Below are 13,457 nucleotides of genomic sequence, written 5' to 3' on the forward strand. Positions count from 1 at the left end.
ATTTAATAGATAAAATATTTACTAAAGAGGTTAATGACTTCTATTACATAGGCTATAATGTATACAGTTACTCTATTAATGCATTTAAAAGTTTGAAGGATTTGCAAAAATATTTTCTGCGTAGCCTAAGGTGTGAAACCATCGAGGAGAAATTTCTTTGCGAGGAAATTGTTGTAGATTTTTTTGTTACAAAACGAATACTATCTTTTATTCAAATCGATGAGTTTCATTTGAATGCAATGGATCTACTTAAGCAGGGAGGAAGGAAAACATTTATACACTTGGGAAGGCTTTTGGCAAATCATAATAATCGATTGCAAGACGAAAATGTGTTGTCGACATTTGTCGCATTGCTAAAAAAGTTCCCGGAATGTGAAACGTAAGTTTATTTACTAAATTCGGATTTTGTTATATTACGCTGCATAAAAAACAAAGCAGCAGTTAGTATCTGATAAAAAGTTTTCTCACTTTTAAAATTTTCATAGAGCTGAAAGGCTTGGTATATATGCTTCCAAACACTTAACGACTGAAGAATAACATCGGTTTTCTTTGGACATAATCATCTATCATATCCATCACAATCTAGGTGTTGTTCGTGGAATATTAGAGTCTAAGGTAAAAGTGCCTCTATATCAAGTATTAAAAGAGATTATTTATTATTCAGCGGCACCGACTGAGGATGAATGGTAAGAGTTACCAAAGTTTATTAGCATGACAAAATGAAGAATAAGTCTTTTTTATTTTACAGGATTGAGACACAATACTGCCCAGCCTTTTATAAGTATTTAGACATATGTAATTGGCTTCTAGACTATGCACAAAGGCATTCTGATAGTTATGTGAATGAAGTTTGTAATGAATTGTTGCGCTTGAACAAGGAATTGTCGGATAAATATCCACATTATCTTGCTAACTCTATCGAGCACAGATTAAAAATTCATATAGCCCTAGCATTGAAGATTTTTCAACAAAAATATAATGAATCAGATCATATATGGCAGGCATTGTTGTCTTCAAAATGAAATGTTAAATGTTACATTGTTAAAAATGTTAAATGTTACATTTAAACATGTTAAATTGTTAAATGTTACATTATTGTTTGAAATAATATTATACAAGACTATACCCAATCTTGAGATCCTTCTAGAACGCTTACAGTCAATAGTTTCACTAGCCCCAAATAAGCAGATGTCCCTGCTTTCTGTTACCAACATTTTTCTTGACTATCATTACAAACCGGTACAAGAAAAGCAAACTGAAGAAATAATTGACTTATTGGTCTTGCTAACCAAGGGAAAAGATTCACAAGTTCGCCAATTCGCCAAAATTGTTGTACAAAAAATAACTGAAAAATACATGACCAAAGGGTAAATAATAATTAGTAAACAGAATTAACCTCATAATTTATTAATGAATCGTTTTTAGATTCCATAATCTTACAGATAATATGAATTCGACAGACGAAGCAAAATGCCCTGAATTACAAGCGCGACTTTTATTAATTGATTCCCGACAATGGATGAATTCAATATTTTGGGTCTACAACATGATAAATATGAAACCTATTGAATGGCCCGATTGGGTAGATAATACCGCAAAAGTAATCGAATTTCAAAGAGCTATAAAATCTGCATCCATTGTATCTCAACACACAACGGCTGAATGTAAAATTATGTTAAATAATATGTCGATTAATAATGCTGATCTTATTGTAATCGCTGTCCTAGTCGATCTTGATCTAAGCAGTTTAGATGATTTGATTCAAACATGTTCTGCATTTCATGTTCACACTTTGATAGTCAGAGATTCGACAAATTTGAGGTAAGTCTGTTATGATATTCTATCGGCTTTCACTATCATTATATATAAATTGTTCATGACAGTCCAAAAAGTGTTAACACATTGAACATAGAGCTACTAAAATTGGAGTCCCTGAGTGAATATTTGTATGAAAAAAAGTTTTCAAATTATAATATTGTTGCCACTCAAAATACTGCTAGAAATGAGGACTTTGTAAACTTTATTTTCGACGAGAGAACTATTTTACTACTGGGGTAAGTAAATTCTGGAAATTATGACCAGTATTTACCATTACTACTTAAAAATTGTTTACTTACAGTCACGATCAAGATGGCATACCGGATAATTTAAAATGTTTCCTGGATAATACTATTGAGATACCACAAAATGAATTTAAACATTCACAAAAATTGCTCATTTTCAAATACTATAAACAATATTTGGAAAACTGAATATTTATAACTAATATACTACTAATTCCTTTATAGCAGTTTGAATTTTAAATGTGTTTAATATTATTAGTAGCTGGCCGTTAATTAATTTAGGAATTACCGAGATTGCAAGAAAAACACCATGTGAAATCTTGTAACACTCACAATATGGACGGCCATAAAGATCTTCTAGCTCAGACGAAAATTGCTTGATATGAATGAAGCTATTTTTAAATACTAAATCATTTTTACTACTCTTTTTCTGAACTATATACAAGACTGAAAATTGCAGATAAGGAATGCTTTTAAAATGTTGAATGCGACTTTATTCTGACTTTATCCCTAGAGAGGATTAATCTCGAATCTGTGAAAACCTTATTCCTTGAGAGGATTAATCTCTGAATCTCTGAAAACTTTGTTTATAAATTTTCGGCCAATCCCATATACTTATCTGCAAGTATACAATAATATCAGATTCAGACAATTCCTGGCAAATTTAAACGTCGACATTTCTGTATTGTGTAAATATTTGGCAAATTTTACTTCTCTGCTGCGCTTATAATAACAAAAGCAAAATATTATAATTTATAATAATAACTAAAGTGTGAAAAAATCACTGTATTGAAAACCAAAATTTACATATTGAAAAACTAACGAATTGATATTGCTGACCTATACTTAAATAATTTGGTACTCAATCTAAGGTGCTCCTAATACCTTTGGCCCAGATTGTTTAGATGAACAACTCTCCTCAGGCTTCTTGTTATCGCTGGCTGGTATAGTTGATTCATCTCCATCGGTTGTAGTTATATCAAAACCTAAAGACTGAAAAGCTTCACCAACAATCTCACTAGGATCTTGAAATTTTTCGTCCTCGAGGATCGGTGTATGTATGTCAACTCCACGACCCAAGCCGAGTTGGTTATAAATAATGTCCATTAGATTGGCCAAGAGTATACTTTCTTTATGGTTGAACATTTCGCTTTCATTGCAGCCATTCAGAATACACTTTCTCACCTCCTCGGCTTCATAGCACATGCTAACGCGATTATGATAATGAGTAAAGAAACCATCATCAACTGGCAAGGGGAAATCGATATTCTCTCTATCTGTTGTCAGACGTGTGGGACACCAATAGTTTGTCATCTGCAATGGATAGAAATAAATGATCAATATGGAAAAATATCAGAATCTAATACTCACTTTAATGCTACCATCTTTGCCTGTTATGGTGGCTTTATTCTCCAACTTCTCCTCGGCACTGACCTGTATGTGGGCCCAACGATTCCTGGAGAACTCCAATACAATATCAGCTGTCACATCAATGTCCTCCTCATTGAGTTTGCCTGTGGCACGAACTCTTTGCGGTGGCTCTCGAAATACCCACAGAGCCAATTGCAGACCATAGATACCGAAATCACTGGCCACTCCGCCATACAGAGCCAATTTTGACTGAGAAACAGGTAGACCCAAGGTACAATGGACATGGGAGACCTCACCCAAACGATTGCGTAGAATTTGTTTTCTCAAATAATGATAGGCGGGTACACAGCGTGGCCACATGCCTTCCATAAGGAATAGACCTCGAGCCTGAGCCTTGGATATCAATTGACGGACCTGATCTTCTGTCATGCATAGTGGTTTCTCGCATAGGACATGCTTGTCATGATTCAACATTAAATGGCATAGTTCACCGTGCAAAGGATTCAGTGGGGAAATGTAGACAACATCTATAAAGCAGAAGTTCGGAATTTGGTAGATGAAATTATAATGCTGATCATTGATCGTACTCACCCACATTTGGACAGTTTGCCAAATCCTCGAAACTTGTGTAAATATTCTCCACATTGTATTTATCGGCAAAGGCTTCAGCATGCGATCGATAGGCGGCCACACAAGAAACAATTTGATGACGTTGAGGTGGCAGGATGCTTAATGCAGCACCAAAATCATCGGCCATAAGGCTAACCGGAGCAATGCCCCAACGTAGGGTGGTTTCCACGTTGACATCCACATCCCCATTGTTGCTAGGGCTCTTTGTGTTGCTGTTGCCAACAAACTGATTGATGTGCAATTTGCGCGGCCAAACAATTTTCGTATTGTCATTTACAATGTTAGATATTCGCTTCTTTTGCTGTTTCTGTGGCTTATGTTGTATGTGCGAATGCTGTTTCGAGGCAAAAGCAATGACGAGATCTACAGGGTGAGGACGGATGGAGACAGATAGAGACTTGGATTAGCCACCTTATTGAGTGAAAACCCACTACTCGAGAGAGTGAGACAAAATGAACAAAATGAACAAACAACATTGTGGCGTAAAATGCATTTCATTCATACGATCGGCCAGTTGCCGATTTCCACGAATTGGCGAAATTGCGGGTGTTGGTTTGGGTCTGTTTTTTTTTTTTTTCGTTTTTTGTTTTTGGATTTGTTTAAGTTGTCAACCGGTTGGCCCACGTTGCAGACCATCTATGTCAAAACCAAGACGATGCTGGCATTATGTGGCACTGTTTAGTGCGTCAGTTTCCTCCATAATTAGTCATAGTTGTTTAGCATCAAAAACTTGTGAATGACTTGAGCCGTCGTTGTCATGGTCGTCGTCGACGAAGTCGTAGTCTGGTCGGTCTCAGCCTGGTCTGGTCTGGTCTGCGCTGGTCTGGTCCTGGCCAAGTAGGGTGGTCAACACACTCGCTCACTGGCTTACCACTAGGCCATTAGGCAGCTAACTTTATGCCGCGTTCTGTGCGCAGTTTCACTTTCTTTTTAGAAAACGAATATTGACAATTGTTGTAACGTATTTTTTTTTGTTTATTGTTTTCAATATTGGCAAAGGTATTATGACTTTGTCAGCTAATTGGAAACATATAAACCTTTAGTTCAATAGATATTAAAATAATTTCCTTTTGATATTTTAATGACGAATAATTACAAATTAATAATTGTTTAATAATAAAAACAACGATCAAAATTATGCAAAAAAGTTAACTTTGTTGTTTTTGAAGAATGTTACATTTATGCCTCTATAAAAAGTTTCAATATTTTAAAAAATTGTCAATTAAACCATATATGAATAATGAAATCAAAACTAAAATAAGAATTATATAAAAAATTCTTTACGGCTAAAAATCTCCCAAAAGTATCCCAAAAACCTACAATTTATTATTGGAATTTAGCATTTTCAATTTTAAGTTGTGGGTAATAATTTTTATGTTTCGGATATATTTATAAATAGATTCATATTTAAATAAATGAAATAAAAAGAATTTGAAAAGATGAGGATAATTGAGTAATTGTCTTTAATCATTTAAAATTAAAACCACCAAACAAACCAACCATTATTCTTATAAATAAATCTAAATATTTTAGAGGTTTTACTCTTTATTCAAAAGAAATCACACATTTAATTAAAAGTTAAAACTTAATTATACTAAGTAAAGTATTAAATATTAAGGAACGAATTAATTTCCCTAAACTATAACTATAAAAGCTCTAAAGCTAATGAAAATATTTATTTTCAATATGGGCATATTAACTTGAACAGAATTTATTTTGGTGTATTTAAAAATATGGAGTTTATAAAATTATTTAAAGAGTATATAAAATTTACCAAATTGTTCTAGATACTTTTTTCTCTTTTCCAATAATTGATATGCGTGCAACAATGCGGTAGTCCAAGTAGTAAGTTGAGCGAACAAGAAAACACTTTGTTTATCTAATTGTGAATGCAATGCGGCAAACGCTTAAAAAACTTTTCACTTGATTTAACATGCCAAACAGGTGGCAAGTCGATGGCCATATAGAAATTGCCCTAACCCAAATGTAGTAAAAATAAAAAAAAAAAACAAAAAATTAACCTAAGTACACCAACAAAGAAAACTGTCATGAACGAAAGTGTTCTACGAGCATTATGGGTGGCTTTAAAACTCTCTCGCCGGAAGTCTGACTGCCTGTTTGCCTGTCGATGACTTGGCTTGTCGTCTCTGAAATGTGGGTGAAATTATGCCCAAGTGAAAGGTTGCCTAATTTTGTTGCCATTTAGCAAATGCTCAGCAACAGCAGCAGCAGCAACATCAGCAACAGCTGCCAACAAATTTGCCATGCGTGTGTCGGTGATGACTCTCTTTTGCAGCAGCAATGCCAAAAGCCAGCAACATGTTCATTAGACCCGCCAGGCGAGCAACCGACAAAGCAAATAAATACTAAAATTTGCATGACTGCAACATAAATCGTGGCAAAATATTAAACAAGTCAGCAGCAACAGTTGAAATCAATAAATTTATTGATACAATTTACAAGGCGATGCAGCTAAAGCTGAAAGACAACAGCAGCAAAACGATGGCGATGCCTTGCAACAAGCAACACACACGCAACTTGCACTAATTAAGAGGGGGTGTGTGGGGTGCTTTGTGGATGAGGTGAGGTGGAAATGCTCATGGAGATGGCCTTGCCATATGGCAAACTCAAACAAGTTAACCAAGTAGCCAACCAACCAACTAACTGCCTAACCGACTAAGACATTAACACAACAACACCAACGGGAGCATTAGTAAAGTGGGCGTGGCTTTAGTCAAAAACCGATTTACTATTGATTGAGTAAAACCTTAAAGACTTTGAAAACCCTTAAAATGATACAACAAAGCAGCAAACTTTAAGTTGCTACAGGAAATTGTTTACCATGTTAGTTTTCTATCACAACAACAGTAAAGTATAAATAACAACTTAATATAATCTACTTATTTTTTTTTTAAATATTGACATTTGATTATTATTAAGTTTTTTCCCCCAATGTTCATTCATTTACCAAAATATAACTTACAAATTCTGCTATTTCTTAAAAACACTTAACTTTCATATCTTATTTCATTGCTTTTATAATTATATAAAGCATATAGCTTATATATAATTTTGTCAATTCTTATCAATTAAAAAATTTATATTTTTATTTTTAAGTTTGAAAATTAATTTTTTCAAGTGATCAAGTGTGTAAAGCCATTTTTAAGTAAAGTAATTGGCGATTAAAGAAAGATATAACTTTTTGAAATCGGTTAGAAAAGAAAAAAACATTAACTTTGCGAATCGTTTTTACTGCTTTTGAAAAACATTGAAAAGTTATCTTCTAATATTTTATAATATTTTCAAATACATATTTTCAAAGCCAATTCAGTAGAAGAAATTTTTCTCCAATTGTTTTCTTAATGGTTGTATTAGAACGACAATGAGGGAAACATAGCATTGCTATTTATTTTGTTTGTCATACATATTTGTCGATTCTATTGATTTGTGAAAGTAATGACCCAACTCAAGTTCGTTGCCTAAGTCTTTCGATTTCTGCATATGGAAATTGTTTTGTTTTTATGCAAATTTTGTTTTTTTTTTTTGCTGTTGTAATTTTTGCAGCATTGCGCTTTAATTAGCACCTTCAACAAAGAGGTTACTGAGGTAAGAGAAAATGGTGATAAGACTAGATGCGGGATGAGTAAAAAGTGGGAATATTATAATGGATAAGTAAGCATTTTAATGGTCTTTACAAGTTTTATGCATGTCTCTTCATTTTTTTGTTTTTTTTTTTTCAAATACAAATACGCACACGCCCAGCAGCAGCAACGACAACAAACAATTGACAGTCTGTCATGTCATGACAATTGGCAATTGTTTTTGTTGTTCCAACTGTTGCCCAAAGCTTTTAACATATTTTTACCAAAAGCGAAAGTATGCACCTCAAAAAAAAAAAGAAAAAAAACAAAAAATCACATTTCGTCTTGTTCTAAGGCAACATGTTGCTAATGTATAAGACATGTTGTTGGCAACATGTTGCCACAAAGTTAGTGAAAAGTGAGTTTTGTAAACAACAAAAGCGAAAAGCCAACAACTTAAGGCTTTGGCTTTGGTGACGACGACGCATGTTTATTGATTCGCTTTGGTCGGCGGCGATGGCGATGGTGATGATGACGATGACGATGTTGTCGATGACGACCAGGCAAGTGTGCAGGTCTTCTCTGCGACTTCGGATTTTTGTCTGCAGGTCTTCGTCTGGTTCGTTAAACCTGCAATCGCTGCCACCGTTAACTGCGACGTTAACCGAGTGTTGTGCTGACTCTCTGACTCTTTTTAACAGTTTTCGAATTTGAGTTTTGGCCACGCGAAATCAGTTAACAAACGGACGCGTTTTGAAACGGATGCAATACTGCAGCAACAAAAAAAAAAAAAAATTCGCACTCCTCCGACCTCCTCAGCCTTTCGTGTATGTGTGTGAGTGTGTGTTGTGTGATTGTATTTGTATGTGAAAAAGTGCCTTAAGATGAGCCGCCTTAAAAGTGAAATTTACTGAATGAAATAAAACGACATAAAATGCATTGGCATTATTATTATTGAATGATAGTGGCTTAAACATATGTGAGCTTTAAATGATTTATAACGATTTATTGACCAGGAAAAGGAAATTACAGCAAATTATTTAGAAACTAAAAGGCAATAATAAAAAAACCAAACTTTTAAAGATAAATCAGGATTACATTTTTTACCAAACTCCAGTTTGCATTGAATGGTAAGTCTGAGAATGATGATGTAATGATCAAGAAATTGGTGAAAGGTTTATATTAGATATTTGGCAAATCATATATTTTATAATTAACATAAATATTAATAGCTACACATACAAGGAATAAAAGCGGTTAAATAATGCAATGCATTAAACACTATAAAAATTCAACATATTATTGAAAAGAAAATATATAGAAAATATAAATAATAAAGAAAACAGCTCAAAAACTATATGAATCAGTAATTTCAACTATCACGAAAAGCCTTAAAACTACCAAAAAATAATACAATTAATTATAATAAGTTATATGAATATTTTTTTCAATCAAAATATAAATTATCTTTCAATTAAAAAATTTAATTTTTATGTAATATGGAATATTTTTACTTCCTTTCATATTTGTTTTTAAGAAATAAGCTTATAAACTTAATCAATATATACTTTCTTTGTTCTATAAACTACATAGGTTATTATTTTAAATCTTCTCTCTGTTGGCTAACATTATTTTGGCTAAATTCAGACATATATGGCTGAATAAGATGGTTATAGAGATAGTCGAATACTGTGAAAAAAAATTCACAGCTCAGGGATCTTAACCTTAGCTACTAGGCAATTTTAGGCAAATTGAAAAATAAATAATCCTCGATGAATATTTTTTCAAAATGTTCAAGACTTTCGCCCCAATTATCTTAATAGATGTAAACTCGACAAATGTAGTGATAATACCGATTTCATATTTAAGAATTTACTAATATTTAAGAAAAAGCCGTTGTGCTGAAAAACCAAAAATCACATCCATTTAATTTTGGTATTGCGTTTAAAATTCTTGTGACCAAGAAATTTCTTTGCTATTTCATCAGAATGAGAGTTGCATCATCTTTTCTAAAGATTTCACTTGCCAGTTTCAGTTTCAGCCACACCTGTTAAACACTCTCCCCATGAGTAGCTCTTCAAAACACCCCACAGATGCCTTCTTCTTCTCGATTTCAAAGACTTTTCAAATCAATCAAACTGCGCGGATTTTAAAGACATCAATTCAATATTCAATGGCAAAGAATAAACTTTGGCTTGGGCTAAACACAAACACTTGAACCACAAAGGTGGAGTCAGTCAGTCAGCTTGTCTGTCTGTCTGTCAGTTTGTGAGTGAGTCTTCTGGTGTTGGCTATGAGCATTTATCTTTCACTTAAAGTGAAGATGACATTCTTTAAATGAAATTAACTGCCGGCAACAAAAAGTCAACTGCAAGCAACAAGTGCTGAGAGGCTGCAGCATCTTTGTTGCAGTCGTTGCTGCTTTTGTTGCCGCTGCTGCAGTTGATGTTGATGCTTTGGCTGCAATTAGTATTTGTCTTTGGCTAATACGCTGCCATGTTGGTATGCATCTCCTTCAGCTGCCACTGCTGCTGCTGCTCCTGACCAGTTTTCGAGTTTACGCATAAAAACTGTCGCACACTTGAATGAATCGCAGGTTTTGTTTCTTTTTTTGTGTTGTTGTTGCCTCAGCCTTTGCTTCGGTTGTTTGTCTATTTATTGGTCTGTTTGTTCGCTTGGCCACTTTTTTTTGGTGCTGTCTCTCTCTCTTTCTTGATTTCTGTCTCTGTCTATGCCACTTAACAGCTGTCGGTCGATTGCAGGGGGATTTTGGGATTTGGTGCAAGTGGTGGGCAGGCTTTTAAGTGACTTTAAGGCGCATAGTTACGAGTATTGAGAGTGCTTGGTATGCATTTATGATATACATAGTTTGATATGGCATTTGGGTTTCGATGCATTTTAATAGACCCAAATGATTTAGAGATACTCGTACTTATTTAATGGAAAGAGAGAGAGTGTGGCAGGCAGTTGTGAAAAACATATCAGTGTATACGATTAGCTCAAATTCCAAATCTATCAAAAGTTTTGAATCAAAAGTATTTATTATACTAGTTGATTATGTCAGTATTCATCTAAAAATAATGCAGGTACATCTAAAACTTCTTAGGTTTGATATTGGTTGTGTCATCTTCAGCGATTCGAATCAAATAACAAATTTTTAAGTTGTATTATTAATTGAAGCTAAGTGTAAGTGTAGATTAAGGCTTAGAGAAGCCTTGTTTTTAATCGATTGTCAAATAATTTAACAGAAAATTAAAACTAACACATAGTTTTTAAAAAATTTATTTAGCTTGGGAATAAACAAACCAAAATCTTGAACAATATAATTAATGAATTTCCCAAATGATTTAAATTAAATTGGTAAGGTAATACTTAATGTTAGGATCAGAAAGAAGCGCTTAATTAATGTCGATATTAACAGAATCTAGAAAAGTTTTGTGTTTTTCGAAAAGTTGCAGCTCAACCATATCCATTTGGATATTGGATATATTTAAGTTTGAGGTTTGTTAGATTTTTTGTGTTTCTTGAGACATGGAGCAATTATATACAAAGTTTGTCGAAAATTGTAAAAAAATAATAATTTTCGACACAGAAAAACTACAATTAGCAATATAAAATCGAGATATGACTACTATAAATCTTACAAATCTACTACTAATTTACCAATTTATAAAAAATTATTTTTTTGAAATATATGAAACAATTATTAATGGTTCCTTTTAGCATTTTCTAAATCAAATTATGAATTTTTTAAGTCTTTAATAAATTTACACATTTAAATATTAATTTATTTTTTAAATCTAATTTGATATTTAATCAAGATTAGCAAACTTACATTCGTAAACAAGTACAAGCTTAAAATCACCTTATAAAATGCAATGACTGTTTTATTCAATTGTAATTAAAATCAAGAATACTTTGATATAAATATATAAAAAGTTAGATAACCCACTCAAAAGTGTGAACAAGTTAAATCTCTTAACAAATCAAAGCCACTCTACTTTAACCAGTTATGTATTCACACATTCATAATCTACATAATCTAATGAGCCATATTGCATGCTCTCATATTATCATGTAAAGACAATAAAACTCAATGAACTCGAATTAATTGAACTATAAAAACTTATGCAAAATGAAAAGATAATTATTAAATAATTAAATCACAGAAACTGAATATTTTCAATAATAAATTGTGTTGACTGTTTTGATTGATTGCAAATTAGGATTATGACCAAAAAAAAACTAGGTATATATAAAATTTTGCTAGGGAAATTTAATCTATCATTATGCTAGAAAATTTTCTAATATATGTTTGAATTTTATTTGACTTCAATTGCCGTCAGAGTAAGTTGTTGCTTCTCTTTATCTTCTTCTTAATTTTTGTTGCTATTTAATGGCTTTATTTATGCGTGTAGTAATCAAGTTAATTTTTACGATTGCCGCCGACTGAGGCCAACAAACAACTAACCAACCAATCAACAATGACAACAGCAACAACAACAACAACGAGACATCAACTCGCTGCAAAATACATAAATGCAAATTTTTTTTTGTTTTTTTGTACAACAAAATTTCACTTTCAATGGGAACATGACATGATGAAAAGAGGAAAGACAGAGCCGCAAAAAAGGTCCAAATGTAATCTCCACAAGTAGACCCTTAGGACATATGTCCATGAGAAGGTAGAGGGCCGGCCACCCAGAGATTGTTTTTGCCTTTGAAAGGAGACCTGTTTCATTCACAGATGATGTGTGGGCCAAAAAAATTTAAAAAAAATATGAAATAAAAAATTGTCCGATTTCATCTTGAGTTTATAGCAAGAAAAAATAAACGAAAGTATGACAAAAATAAGATTTTATTTTTTGTTAACTAAGAGATATACATATTTCTTTGTGAAGATGAGTCAAAAAATGAGTTCTAATACATCAGAAGAAATTTCGATTTAAATTAAATTATTGTTGATTTATTTTTCATTTTAATATTTTTTGACTCTGCGGAACAATAAGAAATAATTTAACGATTTTTTGATTTATAAACTTTATATTTCACGAGAATTCTTTTGGATATTTTTTAAAAACCAAATCACAAAATAGGAATTGATAACAGTTCTCTGTCAAACGGTTTAGATACCCTATAATTTGGTCCTAATTTAAATTAAATTATAGAGGTTATTATTATTATTATTATTTTTAAAGTATAGGATATAGTTATAAACTATCAACCTAACTATATTTTACAAGCACTGGCAACTAAGGCCTTCGGCTTAGACGAAAACTACATCCATACACTAGCCTGGGATTCGAACCCGGATCCTCGTTGTTCAGTTGACTAAATGACTGGGCCACTTAGACAACTCATCTACCGAGGACTGCAAATTAAAGATGTTCTTATCAGAAAGTTCAACTTTTTATGAAAAAGAAAAATATCAAAAGATTTCTTACTATTTTGTTGGACTGACCGCTTTTTGAAATTAAGAACACAAATATTAAATTAAATATTCTTTTTCACTATTGTTGACCAAATTTTAAATGTTTTTTGATTATTTCTCCCCCAACTTTTCTCAGTAATATAAAAAATGAATATCTAAATTCCTTTTAATTTAGTAGCGGACTCACTATAGTTGGCCATTTTAAGGAGATTTTAAAAATGTTTCCAGTTTGAGAGTTAAGATATCGTTCCTGAATTGTCCCTCATTTCATTCCCCTGTGTGTGACTAAATGTTTATGTTTATATATCAAACAAAAGGACTCAAAACTTTCATTTTATTTAATAATTTATTACTAACACAGGTATTCAAAAACTGTAAAGA

General features: G+C 32.6%; 1 protein-coding gene across 1 annotated transcript in view; it reads right to left on the reverse strand.

Moving 5' to 3' along the window:
* Positions 1–2,815: 2,815 nt before the first annotated feature.
* Positions 2,816–13,457, reverse strand: part of LOC6643528 (trans-1,2-dihydrobenzene-1,2-diol dehydrogenase) — a 31,690-nt gene continuing 21,048 nt past the window's right edge. The window contains exons 2-4 of the mRNA XM_023176520.2: positions 4,026–4,427; positions 3,435–3,961; positions 2,816–3,377 (exon numbers count right to left, since the gene is read on the reverse strand). Of these exons, the coding sequence (XP_023032288.1) occupies positions 2,931–3,377; positions 3,435–3,961; positions 4,026–4,427 (1,376 nt within the window). The 3' untranslated portion in view covers positions 2,816–2,930. The remainder of the gene's footprint in view (positions 3,378–3,434; positions 3,962–4,025; positions 4,428–13,457) is intronic.

The sequence above is a fragment of the Drosophila willistoni genome, assembly GCF_018902025.1.
Source record: "Drosophila willistoni isolate 14030-0811.24 chromosome 2R unlocalized genomic scaffold, UCI_dwil_1.1 Seg200, whole genome shotgun sequence".
NCBI classification, from domain to species: Eukaryota; Metazoa; Arthropoda; class Insecta; order Diptera; family Drosophilidae; genus Drosophila; species Drosophila willistoni.